Genomic DNA, 25,833 nt, shown 5'->3' on the forward strand with positions numbered 1-25,833 from the left:
CTTGTGTTATAATCCATTCTTGTAAATCTCTAAATACACCTGTCGCAGATTTCAGTCTTCTGTTACAGCTGTTGTGACTGCATGCAAACTATGAGTGAGTGCACGTGTGAAATCTGGCCTTGAACCTGAGACAGGTGTATCAGCTGTTGTCGTGGCATCTCTCCCTGACGTCAGTGACTACATCACGCACACGTCTTCGTGTCTCAGCGATAAACGAGCTGCAACCGACAGGTATCGTGGTTTACCATCCATCTACCTCTCATTAGCTTACATGTCTACAACAGTCTTAATGGTCAAAATAAAAAACTTTTTTGGCAGACCTTGCAAAGACCTTGACTTCGTGTTAAACAACTTGTTCCAAATGCTTCGGCTTGTTTTTGTAACAGGCATCGTGCTGACAACAACAGGTATTTATCGTTTTAACATACGGTTCCCACAGCTGTGTACAACAAGAATGTATCCCATGAGACAACAAAGTTGTGTTAATTACATTGTATTATTAATTGTCATGTATTGTAGTGAAAGAATTTACATCCAGGAAGAAAGTGAAGATGGCAGTGAAATAGTCCGTTAACCCTGGCAAAATATCGTATTTTACCGTGATGTACTAAAAGAAGAGAGAGAAGAAGGACGAAAAATAAAAAAGAAAGAAAAGAAGAAAGGAGTGAAGGATAAATAAAAAACACTTGTAAGTTTGGAAGCAATCTTTCTCGTGTGTACAAATGGAGTTTCATAATCGGTCTTTGAAAAAAAAAAGTGAGTCAAAGGCAATTTTCTGGAAAGAGTCCTTGTAAACAGTTAAACAAGAAAATATCAATAAGAACCAATTAGAATGAACTACACGTTTCTTGACAAAGCTTCGTAACAACGAAACTGGATAAAAGTGCTCAAATGTTGCAAATAATGACTGATACTCAACAGTGTATCACAAAACAATTAGTAAGACAGACAAAATTAGATTAGGACCATTACACGTGCAGGGACAAACAAGAAAATGAAGCATCCCACAAACATTTAATACATAATTTCGCATTGACTGTTTATATTCTTGTTGATTTCTTTGCTGTTTGTCTCGTCCTTATCTCCCTCCTCCTCTGAGCAGCCGCACAATCCGAGGAGCAAAATGCCTTTAACACTCGTGTCTACGTGACCCCGCCTCGCGGGATTGTTGGCGAGACTTTGACCCTGGAGTGTGAAGGCTTCCTGGACTTGAGTGCCAGTGACTACTTCATACCTGGCATGAAGTATGAGGGAACCAAGCGCTTGAGTATGTTCAGGTAATTGTGTTTTAGACAGCTGATATAGCTGATATATTTTTTTCTTTTAGGTCCTTATAGAAATATTATCTTTTAAAATACATTAAAACAATGCATGCAAGGTCAATTATTTTCTTCATTTCAATATTATTTAGGACAATTTAAGCATCGACCATCTGTTTATTTATTTATTTGGATTTATTTATTGGAAGAATGATGTATTTCATAAATAAATATTTTTTTTGTTATCACCGTGTGTTCAGTGTTTAACATATCACTACCACCACCACCACACTCACACAAAGACTTGTTACCAGCAAGACCATGGCGGGTTCAACTCTCACTTGAGCACATATTTTTTGTAGTCCACATATCACAAATACGTCGCCTTAACCTTTACACATGCACGTACCCAACCACACACACACACAGGTGGAATCGCAAATAAAATGAGAAAGGGGCCGCTATCTGTTGGATAACTCCAGGCGTTTGTGGAATGGCTCAACGATAGAAGTAGCAGAGATGACTGCGGACTACAAGAATCCCCATCTCCTGGATTCAGACTTCCAGGACGCCAGAGTCTGGAGCTTCTACCACAAGATGCGCGTGCAGCAACTGAAGGTGGTCTTGCCCGATGTCGGGTGCCAGTTCACGGGTGCCTACTGGTGTGAATCCGCCATCTGGGTCAACGGTGGGATCGTCCAGCACAAAAGTCAACCCAGAGAGTTTACAATACACGGTCAGTAGGCATAGTCTATGTGCTCTTTGAGAATTATGATTAGTTGGCAGACGTACACTCGGACATCTTCACACATCGTCAGTGAGTAGGTGCACATGTTTTGGGGGGTTAGTTACAACAAATGTCAAATGTTGCCGAGTCTCATGTTAATGTGTGTGTGGAGGTCGGGTGGGTGGGAGAAGCATTGTTGGCATTCGTTCGAGCAACAATTCTGCTTATCTAGGTGCGTGGGTGTGTTTGTAAACTTGATTAGCCTTAAGTTTATTTGTAGACAAATGTTTTCCTCCTTCTTATCTCTGTCTGTGTGAGGTTGCTTGTTCCAGTCTCTCTTTTCTTCTCTAATAGTAAAAGCTACCCCTCAGAAAAGTAAGGTCTCTAACACCTCCCCCCCTCCCCCAAGGACCTAAAAAGGTTAGGGGATGACTTTTACCTTTTTACCTGTATTTTCTCTCTCTTTTTATAGTTTTCCCATAAATCTTCTTGTTTGTTTTCACTTTCTTCCTGTCTGGCGTTTTTTTTTCTTTATATTTTTCATTTCTTTCCATCTCTTGCCTTTTATTCCACTCACTGAATTTATTATTTTTCTTTGCTGGCTTCTTGTACTGTTTTATGGAATCAACTCGCTATATAAATCTCCCAGAATTAATATTAATATTAGTACATCCTTAATATTTGTTGTTAACTTCCGAAAAGTTTCCCTGTGATTAAGAAGCGAAAACTCATATTCATCAGTTAATAAGATAATTACTCTTCCATGACTGTGTTTTCTTTTTTGTCCAGACTGTGACACGAAAGATATGATAAGAACTGGGGGTAAGTTTTAAATAAATGCAAATTTTTCTACAAACTTCAGCTGCTCTTTCCCCCTTTTTCTGGTCTTTAGCTTGTTTTGTAATTGAAAATACCTATTTAACTTTGTATCAAAATTGTGAAGTTTTTCTGTGCGATTTCTTTCTTTGATGATTTGATTTCTGATTTTTTTTTTTTTTTTTTTTCCATTCGACGTTTCCTCAACATGTTTTAACGGTTTCGCTGTGCTTCCCTTTGTTACAAAGGGTTTCTGTGTAAATGTTTCTCATTGGTCCTTACTTTGCTGTCGTCGTCGTCGTAGTCGTCGTCGTCATCGTTGTTGTTGTTGTCATCGTCATCACATCGCAACTTCTACTATAAATGATTGAGAAAAGCAGAAAATGTTTCAGTGCTTTTTGATTGGCCCATTTCTCTTTCCGGATGTAAGGCACAAGAAATGCGCTTCAGAAGTACAACCGAGGTGAAGTGCGTGCAAGCTGTGACCCAGTTAGTGCGCATGACAAATATAAAGCTTTCTCCAAAATAAAAGGACAATTTTTTTTACCTTTATTTCTTTGGGGCTTTTATTTTATCTCCTAACTGCACAGAGTTTTCCAAGTATGTCTTTGTGTATCAATGTTTCAACGGTTTCATATTTTCGTTTTCCAACGACTTAAATTCCTACCGAGCATCACCTAAGCAAACATCTCACTTGCTAATCCTCCTTTTCTCTGCCTCTGTGTGTGTGTGTGGCTACCTCTCATTCGTTCTCCCCCTCTCACATTTACTCTTACTTTCTGTCGCTCTAGCTGTCTCTCCTGCGCATGTACGCGCCTCTGGTTCAAAGCCCGCTTGGGTTGTCTACATTAAACTGTTTTTCTTATCGGCAGTCTATCCAATCCTGGCTCTTGATCCACGCTTGATGTCCCTGACAAAAGTGGGCGCCACTCTCAAACTAAAATGCTCCCTAGACATAAACAGACCCATCCACAAGGAGCGGATATCTCGCTACGCCATCACCTTCTACGGAGAAGTGATCGCCAGCATGACCACGAAAAACAAAATCACTTTTTCGGACAGGTAGATTGAATCACACCCGTCTTATTTGGGGATACTTCCTTCCTGGCAAGGCATGGCTACACTACAGTCTTGTGGACTAAATATTACTTGTTCTTCTTTCTTTAGGTATACGGCGCGCAAAGTGAAAGTGAAGGGGAAGGCAACTTCTTACCCCCCCTATCTGGAAGTCACCCTCAAGGACCTAAGGTGCACTGACTTGGGGTCTTTCCGTTGCACAGTCTGGGCTTTGGACGAATTCCACGACGTGGTGACCGTTAGTGACCACAAGGAACTCCTGCACACAGGTCAGCATGACCCATCCCTCTAGTTGCCCGCTAGCTGCGTTCTCCCTGAAGCAGAAGGCAACAGTCTTCAGACAGGACACAGTTTTCTGTCCCCCTTACATCTCACATCCTACATACGGACTAGCCCTATGCCCTATGTCAGAGGACAGCTGCAAAATAATAGCCATTTCCATTCGTAAGGAAAATATGAAAGCGCCACACACAGATGCAAAAAATTTAATGTGTAACTGCCGGTGGTAGTACAATCATTACATTTTTCTTTACAGCATGAAACGTCGAGTTTAGGTTAAGTAAATAAAGACAGATTGTTGTTGTTGTTGTTGTTGTTGTTTTTTAAAGAGCGTGAAAAGGAAGAGATAGTCTTGCTCAATAATTCCAACGTTCTCATTGTCTTGTAGCTATATCCGGCTTAGTCACGTGTTCTGTGCAGTGTGCCAGTCATTTGAAAGAAGTCGTGTGAGAGACTGGCTCAGCAGTACAAAGTGTGCCAGCTGGCAGCATAAGTAGTAGCACTGCTGTAAGAAAGTCTGCTGAAGCATTATTGCTCGTGTGTTCAGACAATCGGGATCTCAAGTCCTTGGCCTTACAGTGCCCCCTCCACGTGGACAAGTCGCCAAATGTCCTGAAACCTCATCTCCCCTTCACACTCACCTGCTCCGCAGTTGTAGGGCTGACCTCCGTCCGCGCGATTCCCAACGTTGAGAGCATCACCATGCGGAGGAGCACGCTTGAGGTCAAGGACGTCGTTGTAGCAACTATGAACGAGACAGGTAAAACTACAACCTCCAGAGAGTGGTGTTGGAAGATGGAGAGCTTTTGGAGGGGGAAAGGTCGGGGCGCAAATTCACATTCTTGCCTCCTCAGTATCTTTTTTGAGGGGGAACTGTTTCCCTTTGCCCTTCCCCCTAATTCCTACGCAACTGCCTCCAGACCACCACGTTGGTCACCATTTTGGTATTGTTGGTGAAAACATTTCCAAGATTATAGTTACCCACATGGATTCATAAAGTTGATCATTAGCCTTGTGGCCGTAGAGATGAGCTGTCAGTGGTTCACCGTTAGTTCAGCACTATCCTTTCACGGCATTTATCTTCCGCTGTTGAATCAGGAACTCGATCGTTTCCTCTCGACAGCTGCTGGGTGGGAAGTGGATTTTCTAGCCACATATTCAAGCAGCCTCAAACCGAAGTCTCTCACGACATGTGTTGTGTCGAAAACATAATGCTTATTTCACAGCACTTGCAATTCTTTATCTATAACTATCGTTCTGTTAGTAGACTGTTTAGTCATTCCCTTGTCCTCATGAGGTCAGTACTTCAGTCACTTTGTCTAAGCTACTGTAACCAGATCACTGAACTTAGTGCAAAGCTGAAAGCAAAATGTTCATAAAATATGAGGCGTTAATTGGCATGTTTACAAGCAGTATGAGTAATTTCGAAGTAAGCTTCACATTAGCAGTTGACTTGCCGTGTACCCATGGCGAATATTTTAAAAGCGTTTAAGCCTAGCGGCGTGTCGTGCAGCTGGGCCCTACAGCTGCGTGTCTATCAACTTGATGCTGTGTCACAGGGTCAACAGCTTTGACGGGGGTCCCAGGAGAGACTGCGCATGGCATCATCTTGTCTGCCTATGTTGTTAGCCTAAGATATTCGGTGCCACATGCCGGCTGTCACCACGTTGGAGTCTACTGGTGCTCGGTGGTTATGGACAACAAAACCAGGGAAGGACCACGCAACTTCATCGGCTTCCCGTGTAAGAACCAATCAAAAAGAGGCTTTTATCGCATGCAAAGTTTGAACTAAACAAAGTAAGCATTTTTTGTTTCGTAAGGTTAGTAAGGGACTGAAATATCCCAGTGGCTGTGTTAAGTGTGATGCGTCCGATAAAGTAGTTCACATCTTGTTTGCTCCCACAAAAAGTCTTGAGGAGCTGATTTTGTTCTCCAGTCTTCTAGTTTCTTAGATGAGCCCCGAGCTTTCGGCCAACTTAATTTGTTCATGTTTGTTTAGTTTAGGCTGTAACTCCTTATCTGAGCCACTTACAACCAAGTCTAGGTATCACAAAATAGTTCTGTAGGAGGGGTACATATTTCTACCATTCTTAATAATTCTTAGGAATAATTCCGACTTCCTTCCTCATATATGAATCCTGCCTACTCACTTTCCTGACAGCTATGTATCTCTCGAACAATATGTCGGTATATTATGAATGAAGGTAAACAAGTACTTTATGATTCACAACTGAATAAAATACAATTCGAGATTTATTCACGAAACTTTTAGTCCAGCAAAGCAGGTGTTTCCATTGTAGAGTTCAGAATGTGCTTGAGCATCGTTTTATTTACAACTTGATTTTTCATATATTACTTTTCCAATCCTTTCGTTTATATCGGAATTCAATGGCTCCAGCAGCAAGATTCGAATCCTCGAATTTTTTTAAGGTGAAATTTATATTCCGGGGCTTCTAATACCTACATTCCACAATATTTTCGTCGCACAGAAGCATGACTTGCCTTATTCACTGAAATCTTTATTTAAATGAATATCTGACAATGTTCACTCGTTAACTAAGTCTTTTCTTTTCTCCCTAGGTCACTCTTCAAAGTTAAGTAAGTGCATTTTCTCGCTATTACATGGATAGCTTTTACAGCTCGTGTGCGTGTGTGTGTGTGTGAGTCCTTGCTCATAAGTTTGTGCAAATGTTCCTAAGTCTGTTCGTGCACTAGCCAATAAAAGTTTTCAATCTTTAAGCCACACTGGCCCACAGGAAAATACACTTATGATTTAGCCAACTCTGAAACCACAATTTAATTTATTATAATAATCATGTGCACTTACAGTGCGTTTCTTATATAACACTCTCGTCAAACAGTTTTTGTTCACCTAACTTGTAGAAGAGGATTTATGTGCCAAGTGACATTTCACGAGGAACATATCCATATGATGGCAGCCACATGTTTTCCAATCGTGACTTTAAACCTTTCCCTTTTCTAAAATATCTCATGTTCCTGACAATCTTCACTGTGCATGTTTGTATGTTTGTATGTTTGCCTGATTGTGTGGCCACTACCCACTGTCTTTTACATCGTATAAGCACATTGAGCTCGCTTCTGTGTGGGAAAATGTGTTGAATTGTTATTGGTGTTGTTATTGGTATTAATATCATCATCATTATCATCATAATCATCATCATTTGTACACCCCAGAAATTACTTTTTCCACGCACGCATATAAATACATTCAAATGAATATATTCTAACATGTTCTTCCATTTTGTGTACATGCATGATGGAAATGTGAAGCTGCACAACTCCAAACAAAACACAGTGTACCCCGCCAGGCAGGACGATAACTGTGTCCACAACCTATCGTCGCAGACATTATTTTACATCGCATGATGTTATAGAGTGTAGACGCTAATGGACACTGCGACACTAACACTGAAATGGTTACTTTCCATGTGTGACCTCCCTGACTGTGTGAAAACTCCTTTTCTGTCACAAAGAAAAGGAAAGAAACCAGTTTATTCTTATGCGTTTCTTCTTTAAACAACTTTCGCTGTTCCGTTTCTAATTAAGATGGCTCTGGAGGCGGTTCTAACGATGGACCTGGAGGTGGTTCTACAGAGAGACCTGGACGTGATGTAGATGGCTCTGGAGGCGGTTCTAACGATGGACCTGGAGGTGGTTCTACAGAGAGACCTGGACGTGATGTAGATGGACCTGGAGGTGGTTCTAACGATGGACCTGGAGGTGGTTCTAACGATGGACCTGGAGGTGGTTCTACAGAGAGACCTGGACGTGATTTAGATGGCTCTGGAGGCGGTTCTAAAAATGACTCTGAAGGTCCAAGAAAAGGTAAGCACAGCAACGTGTGCGTATGCGTGGCGCTGCACAAACATGGTTGTGTGTCAGTGTGTGGGCGACTTTGTGTGCGAGTGCATAAACCGATGTGTTGTTGTCTCCAGATAGATATTGTGTGGATAGCTCGATGTGTTGTGTCCCTAGGTAGATATTGTGTACATAACTTGATGTGTTGTTGTCTCCAGATAGATATTGTGTGGATAGCTTGATGTGTTGTGTCCCTAGATAGATATTGTGTACATAACTTGATGTGTTGTTGTCGTCACATAGTGATACGTGCGTGGGCCCTGCATATATGACTGTCTGTGTGTCTACTTGCGTATGTGCGTGTAAAAAGTCATTATGTTATCATTATTATGATTATTCTTTTTATTTCATATTTATTGATTGTACTGTTGATTGCCTATTTGCGCGTGTATCTTTGCCAGTGTTTGCCGGATTTTTACAGTCAGGCCAGTCAAGGGCTCCGGTTGACTCGATCATTTGCTAATTGGACCATCAGTGCATTCGACAACTACCTATAGTCGATTCGACCAAATTATCATCTAGTCAATAATTCGGTCACCATATAAGTTTATTTTGATGGATTCTCATCTCTTATCTTTGGTTAACGCATGTCGATTTCTCTCTCTATCTCTCTGTGCGTGAGAGAGAGAGAACAAGAAAGAAAAAGATTGGCTCAAATTAATATAAAAGTCTTTTATATTTTCTATTATCTTCACATTTTTAATGCTTTAAGCTTTATTGTGAGCCGTCCTGCTGTGTCATGCCATCTTCTATTGCTTAAATTAAACTAATCAAGGACTTTTTGTCGCTTGTACATAAATGTCCATGTGCCACATCTAACAGCGTCTACTTCTCATTTGATAACAATGGCGACTGACCTACGTGTAGCAAGTGAATTCGTAAAGAAAAAAATGTCGTTTCATTTTTATATACATACAACGAATGTGTCATTACACTGGACAGTAACTTCTGTACTCAGTCATCGAGTCTACTCACGGCTGTGGTTGACTTGACTCAGGCTCGTGGTCGAATCAACTCATGCATGGTCGAATTGGTCAATGGTCGAATGGGCGGGTGACCCCAGGCAGACTAGTGACCTTTGTCATCCGGATTATTGTAAGCGAAACAAATGATCCCCTTGACCGGCAAGCATATTGGTAGCAGACTCGACATGAAATCCATGCCAGATATTAACTACAGCATGAAAGTCAATGTAATATAATAGAAATTAATTTTAGTTAATTTGTTATCGCTTATATTAGATGGGATCTGTCATACTTCTTACTAAATGTAGTAATGTAGCTTCACGCTAGTTTGAGTGGTCAGTTCCATTCTGCCAGTGCTGGAGCTAAGGCTGTCAGTGGACATGGTTAGTGAGGCAGAGACCAAGAATGTCTTGGAAATACAGTGTGTGGTGCCCGCCAGTGATATCAAGCAGTTAGACAAGGCTGAAGTATACCTCAACAATCAAGAGATCATCAGCACCGAGGGGGGTAGAGTAATGACAGCACGTGACAGGTGAGTTACCGTATCTCCACACTCACACATGAGTTACCTTAAAGCCATTTGTTATTGACAGTAAATAAAAAAACACATTTCTAAGTCTGTCTGGATTTTTACTATCTCCTGTCACCTAATAACAAAATGGATGGGGCAGTGAAAGTCTGCTTTTACGAGCAAATGTGTGAAAAAATCCACAAGACATTGTTCGGCTGAGATTACAAATTCTTTGTGCCAGAAGTGCATTTGAAATATCAGGGTTTGTGTAAAGTGTCCCTTACTCTATTTGTTACTTATATGTGTCCCAGAAAATGGCTTCAAACTCAGGTCAGTTTCTGGGTTGGAGAGCCCATATTTTTTCTCTAGTTTTTCCTCTTCCTCCCAATATTCTGAGTCTTGATGTTTTAGAGGATGCATGTGAATGTGTTGATGTACTGTAAACATTTGTACCCGAGTACACTTTTGAGCAAATAGTTTGCTGTATCTTTTTTAAGTTGTCCATTTCTGACATCTGCTTAATGTGGAAGATGATCTGTTTCAGTTTTTACAAAGAGGAATCTACTCGCACTGAGATTACGCTGCGTCACCTGCCGACGGGAGCGTGGGTGGGCTTGGATATCACCATCACCCCATTCACCTGTCACCTTGCGGGACTGTTCTTGTGCAAGCTGCAAGTGACCACTAAAGACAATAAAACTCTCCTGTTGAACGGCACTAAATGGAACACCCTTCCACGTGAGTTAAAGCACGTGAGCTTAATTATAATAATACTACAAAAAACAAAATAAAAAAACACACGCTTCATGCATACCTTAGGCTAAAGGTGTAGTTCATCTCAAAAGTTGTTACACTACCAGTAGAAAAAGATGCGGCAGCTTTATTTCCACCAGAATAGCCGATGGAGTTTCCTAATCTTGGATAATTTCGTGGTGTGTTCAGGTGGTCTACCTGCCTGCCCTTTGTACTCGCTGATGAAAACAGGATAGAAATCGTACACAATAATTGGCCCAACTCAGTTTATTTTTCATGCACAACTTTTAAAAGGTCAATTTAAAAGATTGTCCTCATCTTCTTGATGATAATGTTTGCCATTATTCTCGTACCCTTAGTTGTTCTTCAAATAATGTTGCTGTCAGAGCCCTGGTTTTCAAAGTGTGGTACGTGAAGGTATGATGGGTGAAACGTGAGCACCATGACTAAGTCCTAGACAAGTATGTAATTTATATATATATTCGTATGGGGTAGGATTCGAGGGTGGGACTCGGTCAATTCGAATTTTCGAAAGTGATACTCGCCTAAAAAAGTTTGAAAACCGTTGACTTAAAGGACAATTTTGTTGTTATACACTGACGCTCTCAATCATTTCTGTAAAAAAAAAAAACAACAACAACTTCAAGCTGTAGAAAACTCGTTTCTTTATAATCTCGTCTTGAGTGCGATTCAGAACATCCGTAACATTATTTAACTTACTTTTTTACTTCCCTTGACTTGTAGCAGCTCAAGAAGGGAGAGAAATAAAGATGGATTGAGATCAAAAAAAGGATGAATAGACATACATACTGACCTACACATTGAAGAACGCACACAAGAAGACGAGTGGAAGAACCACACATAAACAGGTACAGACAGGCAGACAGAACACATTTGTTATGATTCTGAACGTTTATTTGTTACCAGTTCCGGAAAACTTAAAGGAGATCAATACCCAGAAATTTAGTAACACAGTCAACTGCAGTGGAGTACTGGAGCCACCCTACAATGCCTTCAAACTACTTCACCGTGACACCTCTGGGTCATGGGTGGAGAAGTCCAACATCCTAAGTAAGCGGACTTCGCTGGACAGGATCAGCAACTGTTGGTTAAAAGGTTACGAGATATTCACATTGAAAAACTCACAAGATAAAACATGGAAGTGTGCAACTCATTTCCAGAAATCGTAGAATGATTCAGCTTGTCCTCAAAATGGCAGCGTGCTTCCAACGCTATGTTCTTTGTTCTGAAATTTTTTAATTCCTTTTTCAGCTATTTTTTTAGCATTTTTCGTTTAGAAAAAGACTGAAATCGGAAAAGAAATGTGACCAAAAGGACGTTGACTGCAATGATTAAATGGCAAACATTTGATCTTCAAGTACGACAATGCTATAAGCTCTGCAGAGTATTCTTCCCAACATATTTTTGTTTACTTATGTTGGCGTACAATTAGCATTTTCCATTCACTGGTGATGAAGTTAGAATACTGGACACTGACGACTACTCCCTCATTGTAATATGACAAAGACAGTCCTTGCACTCTTGTTGACAGGAAGTCAACACATTTGCAGCCTTCTTATCACTGTTCCTTGGTAGTCACATGACAATAAAGTTGTTGTAGTCTGAAGGTGGTTTCTTGGATTCAGTGCATGTGGAGAGTATATTGATTCTTCGTTCACGTTAAGACAATGTTGTAAATAGCACTTATAAAGTAGAGCATCGCAATGAGTTGTGCGATGGTTGAAATAAAGACAAATCCACTGTTTGTCCGATCCTCATCAAATTTTGACTAGTGCTGTCATCTATACTTAAGTTATTGACTGTATGGACTATGATGTATTTTGCCTTGGGATATGTTTACTTTTCACGTTTAATTACTGCCTTTTGTTGTCGGTGGCTCCAAATTAATACAAATCACTATCCACAACATTGGGGAATGATGCTTTAGCATGAAATAATACTTTTTGGCGATTGGCCTCATCTTGCTAGGGAAATCTAATGTACAAGAAGCAATAATAAAAACCAAACTTCACCCACTGTCGTCTTCAGTCTTCATACAATTATAAGTTAGTCATTGTAATGTTGTATTTTTATATGGTGCTAAAGGGGCTCAGATTTAGACATGTGTTGTGCAACTGATCCCAGCACAAATTTTCATGTACCTCTTCTCACAGTAAATTATTTTAGACAGCAGAAATAGGGGGTTGGGGAAGAGCAAGTAAACAAGTCACTTTGCGACTGGTATCACCACAGGTTTATCTTCCTCTTCACTTGTAACCCAAACTTCGTGACCCCCAATGACAGGTGTCGTGCACTCCGTCAAGAAGGGACATCATAAGTACAGTGGCTACTTTGAAACAGCACATAAATACCATTTACCAATGATCTAACAGATTAAATATTGACTTGCAAGAGTTAGCAGAAAAATATAAAAACCGTGCAGTAAAAAGTCTATAATATATAATAGTAATATAATAGATGATAGGACACACTTTCTGCAAATGCAAATGAAGGAATATAATTTTTGAAAGTGTGTTGCTATGAAAATCTTATTGTCATCTTCATGCAGTCTCCTCGTCAAGTTGTCCAGTCACCTTAAATGGTAAAAAGTAAACAATCAGACACCAAACACTTCCCTGTGCAAGATCATTTACATTGCATTTACATTTACTGAAGTTAGGAGACCTTTTATGACTATTCCCTTATAGTGATGAATACATCAGAATGAAAATATCTTTTATTTGTATTCTTGTAAAGTCTCAGCTGTTATCTTACCAACCCCAACTCTCACATGGATCTCTTCAGAAGTTGACCCCACCCCTAGATAGTCATATACAGTCTTTATTGTGCCATCCTTGACTCTTACCCCAAATATGTGCTGGAAAGGTGGTAGTGAGATTAGGCATTGGGACTGTATAATAAGAGCACAATGAAAATTTTTCTCAATTTTATTTCAAAACTTTTACCATGAAACCATGATTTACCATCACAGATAATTCAGATGCATATACTGGTGATAAATTATTAACATGTATTAGTATTATTTCTGCCAAATAGGCATCGGAGAAAACTAAATCAAGTTTTTTATGTTATGTAAAAATATCAAATTTTTATGCCCCTCAATGCAAGTCTGTGCAGAACATTTGAAATAGTGTACATTGTGATGAAACTCGCACCTTAATATATTGATAATGCTTGAAATGTTTCAAGAAACTCTGAAATAAAGTAGCATCATGAGCTGTTCCTGACAAAACGTTACAATCTACCCAAAAAATGAAAATGGATTTTGAAAATAAATAACCACTTTGCATTTCAAGAAAGATATTAAATACACAAAAAATCAGAATCACTTCTGTTAATTGTTGTTATGCCTATTTATAAACAAAAGCTAAATATTTTAGTATGATGATCCCTTCACCTAATAATATAGTAAGATAAGTGCACACAGACATATGTACTTACCGCAGGAGCCTCATATAAGCTTTGAAACCCCAAAAATTTTTATTTCAAAAGTTCAATATCCTTTTCTGCCAGCAGATGGAGTTTCATCTTACAGCAAGACAATGAGTTTTGGTCAGGTGACTCGTATTCTGCACTTTCCATTTATTTCCATACTTTCATGTATTTAAATAGTTTAAGTCAAGTAATTAATACCTGCAAACAATGGTCTCTATTGTCACCTCCAATAACCATATAAAACTAACCATTTCCAAGTAAATGGATAAAAAAAAAATTTAGCTAAGAAAATAAAAACTTGAAAAAAAAAAAAATATCCCAACACCTAGCTGGAATATTAACAATTTTTATTAAAGAATTGAAAGTAAAATTTATGCCACCAAAAAAAAAAAAAATTTAGCTAAGTTGCATCAAAGAAGAAACCCAGTGGATAGCTCAAGATAGTAAATGTCATATAAGCTGTTAATTATGACCTTATCTTGAACAAAACAGCAAATCCCACAATGTAAACTGAGCAGATAAAAAGGGAACCATTTATTTGCGTTCACCAAAGATACGCAGAATATACAGAAACAGGTTAATGATGTCAAGATAGAGATTGATGGCCGCCATGATGTATTCCTCTGGTGACAACTTTGTCAGCATCATCTGTGTGTCCACAATGATAAAAAAGGAGAACAACATGGCTCCTCCAACAGACATGGCTCGCTCAATCAGCACACCAGGAAAGAAGATCTGAAACATCAGTTAAACTCACATCAAATCCATAACTACATCAAAATATACAAAATCAGCTGAACACACATCAAATTCATGACAACATTAAAATACACAATTTACATTGTTGTTTAAGCAATTACATCGTGTCTTCTGCTAAATCTTACAATCTAGTGAACCAGAAATTCATTTAAAGACTTTGAAAATAGCTGGCTGTAAGTTAAAAAAAGATAAGGAAGGTTTCATAACCTTTCTGTTCCTGAGGTGAAAGGTCTTAGAGACTTATCTAACGGGCAATTGTTCTGCAAGGGTGGTGCTGCCAATCTCCCCTCCCTCACTGCCTTCCTTTCCCAAAACTCTAAGATGTCAGTCAGGGTAAATTTGGTAAATATTCAACCAGGTTGTGTGCAATAGTATTTACCTTTCTGCACCATATTTTATATGGGAAAAAAAGTTCAGTCTCTACCAATCATTTATTGTGGCTTTTCTCACAACCATATAAAATCATCTGATTTCATGTCAAAATTTTAAGAATGCATTTATAAATAAGTGAAATGCTGATGGGTATTGATCCAATCCAATCTGACTACATGTTTTTCTTTTTCATCATCAGACAAGATTTGGCACCACTCCTTTTATTTCTCTTACCCCAGTGTGTAGAATATCTTGCCCATATCATTTCATGAAGTTCAACAATTACTATATTAGCTCTATGATGTTAACAGCAGGTTTGTGCCACTTTAAACTTGTTTTGAAAAAGAAAAATCTATTTCTAAAGCATTCATAGGTGAATCTTATGCATAATATGAAACGTAAGGCTCATCTCAAGATGCTGTAAAGGTGTTAAAATATTTTCACGTTTTTTCCAGGCAATATTGCAAAAAGATAAAAAAAAAAAAACTTACCTGCAGAAATCCTGCTAAGCAAAGGATCCAGAGAAAAGCAAAGAGACTGAAAAATAAATAACAACTGGCTATTATGTTAGATTTTAAATGAGTACATATGACCACAAAAAGAGATAATACCATACAAAATATTATGACTTTTGATCCATATAATATTTATTTTCAAAACCAGGCCACTTCATTTCAATCATTATCATGTCTCATATAGGTACTATGTATTCCAAAATGTTGTCCTCCCTGATTTTCACACACACACATATTTTGTTACATTGTTGTCAACATTTGACTGATGGATGATCAACAGCCACGAATTGGTGCTTACCAGCCATAATAAACAGTGAAGTCTCGTTTGGTCTGAAAAGCATATAATGTGAGGCCACTTGTAACCATCAGCGTCAGGATAAAGGCCTCCAGAACAGATACAACTGAGTAGAGTGTCACTGCAATATCACACTGCATACAATCAACATCATTTTGAAGTTTTTAAACTTTACCTAAGAAGAATGACATCTTAAATTACTTTTAGTGTCAGAAAACTAAGTCTAAAGTCTCCACTTTCTCATCTCCTCTTTAAACATGCTTTGTATATATATATTACAAATGAAGCAGAGCAGAGTGAGATATGTGTATCTGTGTGCATTCATGCTACATTAGCATAGTTAACTATAACAGTTATAAAATATTTAAATTATAGTAATTCATTAATTAAGCACACTTACTCTTCACTAAATGAGAGCCCTGGGAAAACACTTTAAAAGTTAATACCTTAAAGACAACATTTTATACTTACCAATTACGCCAACTGCATAGGATTCCAACAAGGTCTGAAAAACAAATTCCCGATAAAGGTCTCATTTCCTTTCCTTGTCTTTTGTTGCATTCAATTAGATGTGACATACTCTCAGAAACAAAAGTAAGTTAACAAAATTAAAATGTTCATGACAACTTTCCTACATTTCTATCAAAGCTTTAACTAAGTGTATATCAAAATCCTTTCTTGCTTTCTCTATCTTTGAACAGTGACAAACCTACTCATCCTGAATGTTTATCCTCCTTTCATGAAGTGTCATTAGTTACTCCCTTTAAATAGAATATAATGTTCATTATGGAGTAGTATGGGGACAGACAAAATTAAGAAAGCAAAGAGAAAGAGACAGGCAGATATGGCGACATACAAAAAGAACATGATAAAATATTGTATTTGTAAACTTAAACCTTTACTAACATTACTACTTTACAAGAGTACAGAAGGTGCATGTACACACTCTTCTCTCTCTTATTATAAAAAGTCGGGCATCCCTGATGTAGATGATCTCTTCCTAAATTACCAGAAATGTCATGTGCAATCTTTCAACATACAAGATAAGAATGAGAAATGGCTGCAACCCACACTCTGCCCCCTTATCCCACCCAGCTGTTCTGAATGTTTAGTACTCACAAATACACCAAGCAAGATGTAGTTGATAGGGGTTTCATTGCGTTTCCACACAAGTGCCAGGAGAACTCCCAAGGTTCCAATCAACGAAACAAACAACATCCATGGTCTGTAGATAAAAAAGTACAATTAGGTTATTAATATACATAGTTATATATATATTAGGTTATCAATTCATATAGTATGGTTTACACCTACCTTAATTACTACTACTAACAACAAAGCAGAATGAAAAAAGAATGGTCTACCTATTTATTATGACACAATAGACTTCATAACATAAAGAAAGTTATTTCAAAAATGTGCAAATTATCATTATAAACATAAAATTCAGTTACTAAAGGCACTGTAAACACCAACAAAAAAATAAAAATGGTCACACGCATGCTCTCATTCATTTATAAATATACACACATGCATGCATGAAAACACACACACACGATCTAAAATTGTTTATGCACAATTAATAAGAGCAGAAAAAAAAACACATTATATAACTCATACAACAATAGAAATCAGATGTCATCATCACCTATCACAGTCTCTCCCTAGCTGTTATCAGAATCCAATTATATTTATAACATTGTTGATCTGCTAGATTATGCATACGTGAATGTACATTTGCACTTAGTCATCCAACACATACACACAGACAAGCACTCTACATATGTAAGCAATTCCTGTCAATCAGCGTATTGCCCAGTCAACCATACCATATGGTATAAATTAGCGACATACTTCTCTTGCACAAACTGTTTAGCAGGTTCATGAAGAAGGAAGATAGATGCCAATATTGTGGTGGTCAGTAGCTGAGCAGAAAGTATCCCATACACTTTGCGAAGAAATCCTGTACAAATGTCCAATATATTGTATATTTTAAAAATGTATAAGGGATACTCATCATTACATCATATTTATTTCAGATTTATTACATTACTTATTATTAATTTGCACTATTGATTGTTATAATAAAACAGGAGCTTTAATTTTTTCAAGCAAAATGCCTAATCATATCTTCACTTACTCAAAGTCAACATTATTTAGAAAACAGATGGCAACGACAAACAAACAAAAAAAGTCATGGGAATAAAAAAGAAAGCAGTAAAAGGTAAGCTTACTGAAAACGTTCATTTCTGTATGTATGCACAAACTGTATATATCGGGGACAGGTGTTTGTGTGTACGTATTTCATGCCGAGGTCCACTAATCATTAGTATTTTATATTAAAAAAAATGAACGACATAGCGTGGAAAGTTCCGGCTGTCTTTATGTGTGTGTGTGTTACTCCTGAGGTTAAATATATGCCTACCTCTTGACTAATTTAAGTAGCTTAAGTGTCGATAAAAAAATAAGTAATTAACATTGAGGAAAAGCTTAATAACTATTTTGTTGGTGCCTGTCATCTGTGTCACACTTTAAGTATTCGATGTAAAACATTTAAAACAACTGAACACTATTCCTAGGCTCGTACGATCGCCATTTCGTCCTTCGTGTTCTATTCCATATGGAAGGTCCACATGAAAAATACAAATATACTCTTAAAACAAAAGTAGCAGCAAGCGGGCCACATACCCAGTCGGATGTAGACATGCGCCGAAGCGACATTGGAACCGTACATAAAATCATCGACAATGCCAGTCTTTCCACTTGCGTGTAGCTTGCCGTCTGCCATGCTGCTGCAGTCAGTAAAACTGAGATAATCCACTCTGTGGCAGTACAGAAATTAGAGGCTATTTCAGTTTGACTTATCTTCCTCGACACTGCCACAGAATCCGTGTCGCTTCCAAACTTCCGTTGTGACTGTTTTCTAAAAATAGGATCTCGTCACATGACTTTATCTCTCATTTGCATATATTGCAGACGACAGAATTTTCTTTGGTATCACCACGGACGTGTATAAAATGGTAATATAAATATTACAAGTTCGTGCTATCACAAATTTCAGTAGGAATAGTCAAAGGCATCAAGACAGCAGTTGTAACCTAATTTTTTTCCCTGTGATTGGTTCAACCAAATCATTATCTTTGCTATAATTAGGCCACGGAACAATGTCTTGTATCAAATAATGTCTGTGATAAATCTGAATTTCTATATTGCTTATCTGCTTCTATACGTCAGTAAAAAGTGTAAATAAACAGTAAAATCACAGGCTCCTATAAATAGCAATCCATGAGTGAAAATAAATTAATATTAAGTTTTTCACCTTGAGAGTAAAGTGAGTTTTCATGGCGTTGAGGTACTTCACAATTAGGTGATGTAGATTAAACATGTAAATCTCTGTATGCATCGTTAGGAACTGATATGTTGGGGACTCGAACATTGGAAACTGTTTTAACTTATAAACGGAGACTGATATCAGTGGCATAGGAACCAGGGGGGCACCGTGTACCAAAGTTATTTTTCCTTGCAGGCTTCGCCATTACACTCATTTCAAACATGACAGTATTTTTTACATAATGCGACATGGCACATTCCTTCCACACCAATGTCTCTGGCTGCTTCTCCATTGACGGACAAAGCTTATTAGTTAAATAACCAACTTGTTACTGCCAAACAAGTGGCAGTCCACAGACATTATCACACAAGATGATGTTGACATGACATTTAAAGGTTTGATGCAGACTGAATATCAGCTGGACCGTTTTCATTCATCCTTAATTTAGTATTTCACCACTCCATGAACACTAATCACTCTCGTGCCTTTATGTCAAAAGTTTAGACATTGTTTTCTTTTTTTCCTTTTTTTTTTTTTTGTTGTTGTTGTCTGTTTGGCCAAGAGTGTTGATGCAAAAAAAATTATTTTTAACTACAAAAGTTCCAATTTTAAATAATCATTATGTTAAAATTAAAATAATACAAGATATGTAAGTTGCAAAGTCTTTCAGTGGATTAGTAGCAACAACCTCTACCGACAGGACGCCAGATATGACTCCACTTCATGATTTGAGAAATCTGTTTGACCAGACGTTTAAACAAAGAAAGTAATAATAAATGAGATTGAGGTATGTCACAAACCTGCTGCGCTATATTTTTTAATGTTTTGTTGTTGTTGTTTTTTTGAGCTAGGAAGGAGACAGGGAAAAAGTAACTGGAAGGGGGAGGTTGAAAGACAGCAATTACTGTCTGAGTGCGCGCCACACAGGGATGGCCGGCCGGGCTTTGTTTTTTTTTTTTTTTTTTAATCAACTGGTGTTGATAGGTTGTTTTGTTCGAGTAACAAAGGAAAGAGTGTTTGAGTGTTTGGGATGTTGTTGTGTGAGTTTTTCCTTGACGGGGGCGGGGAGAAGTAACAGTCTCCTCGGTGTCATCAGTGTGTCCGGACGTTTTGTTTGCAACAAGTCTTGAACCGACTTGGTGTTGTAGTCCTGACCGGACTGTGCACATCCTGACCAGATTTGTGTTATTTAACAAGTCCTGAACAGAATTGGAAGTTAGCCTTGACTGGACTGGGCACATCCTGACCAGATTTGTATCTGTTGAGGTGAGTGTGTATCTTTGTTGATTGTTCGGTGAGCGTGTGTTTAATGTTGGAAGAATGTTAGTTAAGTTTTGAACTTGCCATTTAGCTAAAGACTTTTTTTCTCCAGGTTTTTGTGGGGGGGGTTTTTTTCTCACTTTTGTTGATCTTCGCTTATTCATCGTATCCGCCTCGGGCTCACCAACCAGAGCTGAATTAGAAATAACTTCAGGAAGAGCATCGGTGTCAGTGAAAACTTTGTGTTACTTTCAAGTGGACATATTTGTGTTACCTAGAAGTGGAAACTTTGTGTTATATTCAAGTGGAGACTTGGTGTCATTTTCAACGAGATTTTTTTTAGGGGGGAGGGGGAATTGAATGGTCGGAAGGAACATAAGATGTGTTGTGACAGTGGAAGTGTTCGGACTGTGGGTTCGGAAATTTGGAATTTGTTTTTTTGTGTGCATGGACCAGCTGTGGAATGTGGCAAACATATCTCACATAAAATATAATAGAGAAGTCCGACATATTTTTGCCAAACACATCAACTTATCTATTGTAATTTAACAGCATTGATGCTAGAAAGCTCTGACAAAATCAACTTTTTAAAAATATGTAACAATTTAACATCTACATGTCAGTCCAAATTTTAAAATGACAACATGACGAGGACGATGTAGTTTAGCTTATAGTTTACTTATTTTATGAAAAAATAATGTATATTTAAAACAAACTTTACCACAGACAGTCACAATAATGTCTGGGTTTACTGTCGTGTACCTTGCTGTATGTAGGTGTTAAATAATTTACTGTATCATTTGACACTTTGACACTAATGACCCAGCCTGTCTCTTCACACCATTGAAAAATCTGTTTCAATACAATTTGCTATAATTTATATCTGATATCTGATATCTGGCATCGACATTCTCTCAAGATACCGTTTTTATTTTTGCGTTTATTCTGAACTATACGTTTGTCTTTTCTTGGAGGTGTTTCTCAAATGTAAGTTTTATTCACTCATTAAAGATTATCCTTTTCTCTTTATCTCTTTCTCTCTCGCACGCGCGCACACAGATGTGTGTCCCGCTCTACAGTCTGACAGAAGCGGGGGGCGAGGGCAAACTGCTCGCTGGTTTCCTCCGACAATGGAAGAATAAGCTGCGGTAACCTAGTCAATGATTGCCAACTGGTGTGTGAAGGCGCCATCACTTTCATGCCACTTCCGGCGTGTCATTTTCCCGCGCACCACTTCTCTTTTGCCAGGGGAGGCTATTGAGGATGTTTGAGGCTGGGTGGGTGCACGGGAGTGGTACATCGGGGGACTCGGACCCGAGGTCGGCGGCGTTCGACGAGCTGCTGCAACTTTTGACGCCGCACAACAGCCCGACGTCAGGTCTGGTGCACGGGCGCCCCCTCGCGGCACGAGGCTGACCGCCTCATTAGGCGCACCGTGTCGCCACGCGTCGCACGTGCACTGGCGCGGTCCTCGCGTGGCACACTTGTTTGACTTGCGGTCCGCCCGCGGCCCACTGGGCCAAGGTGCAAGGCTCGGCAGCTAATCGCCGGCACTCCCCGACCTAATTGGTAACCGAACCCCTACCCCCTTCCGCTGATTGCTGCGCGCGCGTCTGATAGGTCACGTGGTGTGTCGACCTGTAAATCACCCATTTCTTCACCTTCTCAACTGGCGCTCCGATTGAACGCCGCATATTTTACGACCGGGTAGGTCGCCAGGCCCGTCACCACGGTCACGTGACTACCCTCGGGCAATCAAAATTTAGCATTCTAATGTGATGCAAGCCAAGACTGCATCGATATTAGCCAACTCTAAAATGTCTGGATCATCACTTCATCTGAGTTAGTGTCACTGACATTGTTCATTTAACGTATTTTTATTTTGTATCCAGTTTTTCTTTCATTTTAAATGGAATTTTTTATGTTAGGATAATGCAAAAGTAAATGTATTAGTCACCCCTTAGACTAAGGGTAGACTTCGTGTTCTGGAAGTTACTGCATATGGTCACTGGTTTGTGGCCTGTGGATAGGATTCTGCTTCCCCACCCCACCCCCACTCTCCATCCTGCTCATTCTTTTCAGTAAAAATAAAAGTGGCTACCTGATTTATAAGGAGCTATTTAAAGCTTACAGATGTAAATGTGGCGGAGGGAAAGCTTTGATTCCGCTTTCCACGGGACGTACTCTAGACATGATGAGCCACTTCGGCCAGTAGGCTACAGGAGTCCATGCCAGTAAACTACTTCGCTCATTTATTCATGTTTATCTGTTCACCCTGGCCGTGCCTAGCATTATGCTAGCACATAGCTAGCTTGTTTGTTTGTCTGTTCACCCTGGCCGTGCCTAGCATTATGCTAGCACATAGCTAGCTTGGTTACGAGTGCTTGCGTTGCTCAGTACAAACTTAAGCCAAAGGCATGATAGACTAGCTGCTTGACTAGCCACTGTGTTTCCACATGTAATGTTCCATCAGGTAGTGTTTGTAAGCATAAAGCCAGCCATCTGTTCATGTGTTTGATGTGTATAGTATATACTAACAGTCGCTGACAACAAATTAAGCCGACTGCCGAAAAGCCCGAGGATAAAGTTTCAAAACTAGTGAAGACGAATGCTTGAAGCTGTGGCACCATTGTAACCAGAAGGCAAGATGTCTACCAACTGTGCTACCTTGACAAACGAATCTTTCTATTTTCATTGACTTTCTCGACGCGACAACGACACAAACAGAAATTTCTGAAGCCTTCTGACATGGACAAAACATCAGATTTGGATCAAATTGTTTTCTTTAAAATAAACTCTTCCTTATTTAATTTGCTTTCTTTAAAGTCATGTAAAACAAAAGGTGAAAAGTTCAAGTGTTTATACCTTTAAATTAAAAACGTTCGAAATAACAGAAATTTTCTCATGATATGTCCAGCAATTCAATTGTACTTGCGAGGACGAGGGGATGATGTCTAAATGTATTTGTTGTTGTTGTTGTTGCTGCTGCTGCTGCTTTTGTTTGGTTTTTGGCGATAGCACAATGCGTCATACAGTCAATGTCCTCCTTTATACAACCATTCCTCAGACAACCCTTCTCTCTCACTTCTTTAAGCTAACGCCACAGTTATCAAAAACTCTTCCTTGACGACAGAAGCAAGAGAAGAAAAAGAGAAAGAAGAGCACACTCACACCACACACGCACGCATGCAGAGACACACGCCCAGAACTGTAACAACCTGAGCGTTCACAAATCACATTCACAGCAAAGGCATACTTCACATGACAAAACAGATCCTGTGTCCAGCGGTCTCTGAAAGGTGATCAAAAATACACATTTCCTCCATCACACACATACACATCTTCCAGCCTGTCTTTGTAGTTAAGACGGCGGAGGACATTAATGCCGAATTGATGCAACCTGTCTCTCCCACAGCGCATTTCAACTGTTTGCCCGCCACTGATCTCCACCAAGAGCGATTTTCTCGCTGAGAAATGTCTTTGTGATTGCGCCAGCTCCGTGGGTATATGTCTCCTTTACAAACATTTCGGAACATCTGACTGCAAAGGTTCGACAGCCACAAAGAAATCGCAAACGTCTCACTTTCGAAGAGGCCAACCATCTGTGATATCATTTGTTTTAAATCGGAGAGGGAATCAACACCACGATGCCCAAACAATAAGGAAAGTGGAGAAGAGAAGACCGAAGAAGAGGAAAGATACAGGGAGGAGGATACATGGAAAGTGTGGACAGCGCTGGTGTGATTAACTCCCCATGGGGCTTTGAGGAACCGTGAAAAATGGACAGAACTGGTGGCGAGGTCACCGTTGGTCAACGAGCATGAAAGCTGGGGGTCACATGACAGTGATTTGTCACTGGCCACCTTACAAACTCAGCTTCATCTCCATGTTCCGGTGAGATGGTCGAGGAACTCGGGAAAATGTGCTTCTGGGGAAGAGATGGAGATGAGAAATGATGTTACAAAACCAGATGCGTAGGTAGAAATAGTAGGTTGCCATGAGAACGCTGCGGTAGGTAGAAGTGGTATTGGAATATTAACGTCTCTGTGGTAGGCCTGTAAGTCCAGATGTAAGTGTGCTTTCAACATGATCATAGACTTACAAAATGGTGGAAGCAGCACACACACACACACACACACAAACCCACTTATCTTTTTAGTCTTCTTTGTCCTCCTAGTGCCGCAACCATACCACCCCAGCGGATCCGGTTCTGGGCCGAGGATCGATCTCCTCCTGGTCTGTCTCCGAACCCTGCGTTTCACCTGTGGGTTTAAGTCCAGAACTTGTCTCGTTAAACTCGGTGTCAAATTGCAATAAAATCAAATTGTCAACCGTACACTGCAGTCAATGCAAAAACTTATTAAATACATTTTTTACTAAAACAAGGATATCGGCCGGCAGCTCTTCCTTGCGATGTAAGTGTAGAAGCAGGACTGAAGTATCGTTGGAAGTCAGAGAAACATTGCAGTGTACTGCTGACGTCAAGCAATGTCTGTAAGACACAATAACAAACACGTTAATGCTTTGTACAAAGCCAGGATCGTGTGTTTTCACGAGCAAACCGTCGATGTCGCAGTTGAAGATGTGAAATATTTTCACGGGTGAGTCCCGTGCTGTGTCCTGGTGACCGTTAGCACGGACACCTCGTGTCGCGTAGTCACTGGGTCAGTGAAACTTATTCTCTCCCTTGTCTTGCTTGTGTCTTGCCGTCCACACAAAGTCCTCGACATTATGGGATAGCAATTGTCATGAACTGTGGAGGACCGGCCATCTTGTCACTTATTTCTTGTTGGTGTTCTTTGTAGGTACTGTTGTCCATTTTCGATGTCCTCCATTGACTGGGCAGGCAACTCTGACCACGCGTACAATGATGTCTGGAGGGGAGAGGATCGGGTAGGTTGTTGCCGTCTGTCACTCCGATCTTGTTCACTCCATTGAGTATGACGTGTGTGTTCCTGGCAGTTGGAGGGACCTAGGGGGACAGTAGCAGGGTGTTTGTGGTCCGTCGTGCACTAGTCATCTTCGTTAACAGCAGCCTCGTTGTCGATGACGTCACCGGTTCTGGGGCGTGTGCGTCTCGGTTCAGCGGATATGTTAATTGTTGTAAACGGCGAACTTGACTTCTTCACGAACTTTAGACACGTTGTTTGCTAACGGCTGTGTGGTGTGAGTGAGTGTGTGGCCTGGTGGCTACCGACGAGGTCTGAAGACTGAAAGGTGGTGTGTTCAAATCTGACAGTGACAAATAAAAAAGTCTGAGTGAGTGAGTGAGTGAGTGAGTGAGTGAGTGAGTGACCTTATCCAGCAATGTAAGCTAATTTCACTAATACCGGTATCAGAAACTTTACAAAAATGACCACCTTCGCGCCCCCCTTGTAAGCACGTTGCGCCCCCTTGGGGGGGACGCCCCACAGGTTGAGAACTGCTGATGTAAGCATTGTTGCGTTCAGTTTTTACTAGGTTTTTTTGTGTAGTAATGGCATGGGGTTTTGGTATTGTTTGTAACTTTCAGACCGGTCTGCAAAAAGAAAACTTTTCCCACCCATGTTGTGGACAGGGTCATGGTCAAATCGACTTGG

At 39.7% G+C, this 25,833-nt stretch overlaps 2 protein-coding genes across 6 annotated transcripts; one reads left to right on the top strand and one right to left on the bottom strand.

Moving 5' to 3' along the window:
• The first annotated feature begins 194 nt into the window (after nucleotides 1–194).
• On the top strand, nucleotides 195–14,036 carry LOC112572339. 5 transcript variants are annotated; one of them, XM_025251968.1, is made up of 14 exons: nucleotides 195–407; nucleotides 520–688; nucleotides 1,103–1,277; nucleotides 1,742–1,995; nucleotides 2,776–2,808; nucleotides 3,675–3,864; nucleotides 3,970–4,148; nucleotides 4,706–4,918; nucleotides 5,718–5,900; nucleotides 6,739–6,756; nucleotides 7,726–8,004; nucleotides 9,357–9,534; nucleotides 10,058–10,251; nucleotides 11,194–14,036. In XM_025251968.1, the coding sequence occupies exons 3-14, from the start codon at nucleotides 1,240–1,242 to the stop codon at nucleotides 11,454–11,456; spliced, it is 2,022 nt and encodes a 673-aa protein (XP_025107753.1). In that variant the 5' UTR covers nucleotides 195–407; nucleotides 520–688; nucleotides 1,103–1,239; the 3' UTR covers nucleotides 11,457–14,036. The 5 variants fall into 5 exon arrangements, with proteins under 5 accessions (XP_025107753.1, XP_025107749.1, XP_025107752.1 ...); XM_025251964.1 differs by lacking the exon at nucleotides 520–688 and having other exon boundaries at nucleotides 7,726–7,875; nucleotides 7,924–8,004; XM_025251967.1 differs by lacking the exon at nucleotides 520–688 and having other exon boundaries at nucleotides 7,795–7,875; nucleotides 7,924–8,004.
• LOC112572340 (protein lifeguard 4-like) lies at nucleotides 13,201–18,593 on the bottom strand. The gene is made up of 7 exons (XM_025251969.1): nucleotides 18,352–18,593; nucleotides 17,518–17,626; nucleotides 16,783–16,888; nucleotides 16,135–16,168; nucleotides 15,667–15,784; nucleotides 15,345–15,390; nucleotides 13,201–14,457 (listed from the first exon to the last, which is right to left on the bottom strand). Exons 1-7 carry the CDS (start codon nucleotides 18,449–18,451, stop codon nucleotides 14,257–14,259), a joined length of 714 nt encoding a protein of 237 aa, XP_025107754.1. The 5' UTR covers nucleotides 18,452–18,593; the 3' UTR covers nucleotides 13,201–14,256.
• Nucleotides 18,594–25,833: the final 7,240 nt, after the last annotated feature.

The sequence above is a fragment of the Pomacea canaliculata genome, linkage group LG9 (assembly GCF_003073045.1).
Source record: "Pomacea canaliculata isolate SZHN2017 linkage group LG9, ASM307304v1, whole genome shotgun sequence".
In the NCBI taxonomy this organism is placed as follows: domain Eukaryota; kingdom Metazoa; phylum Mollusca; class Gastropoda; order Architaenioglossa; family Ampullariidae; genus Pomacea; species Pomacea canaliculata.

Coding starts and splice junctions, on each gene's coding strand:
- LOC112572340 (XM_025251969.1), bottom strand. CDS start 18,451: ATGGCAGACGGCAAGCTACACGCAAGTGGAAAGACTGGCATTGTCGAT. Junction 16,889..17,517: donor AAACAGTTTGTGCAAGAGAA/GTATGTCGCTAA, acceptor TTTTATCTACAG/ACCATGGATGTTGTTTGTTT. Junction 16,169..16,782: donor ACATCTTGCTTGGTGTATTT/GTGAGTACTAAA, acceptor TTTGTTTTTCAG/ACCTTGTTGGAATCCTATGC.
- LOC112572339 (XM_025251963.1), top strand. CDS start 272: ATGTCTACAACAGTCTTAATGGTCAAAATAAAAAACTTTTTTGGCAGA. Junction 1,996..2,775: donor CAGAGAGTTTACAATACACG/GTCAGTAGGCAT, acceptor TTTTTTGTCCAG/ACTGTGACACGAAAGATATG. Junction 8,005..9,356: donor CTCTGAAGGTCCAAGAAAAG/GTAAGCACAGCA, acceptor CCATTCTGCCAG/TGCTGGAGCTAAGGCTGTCA.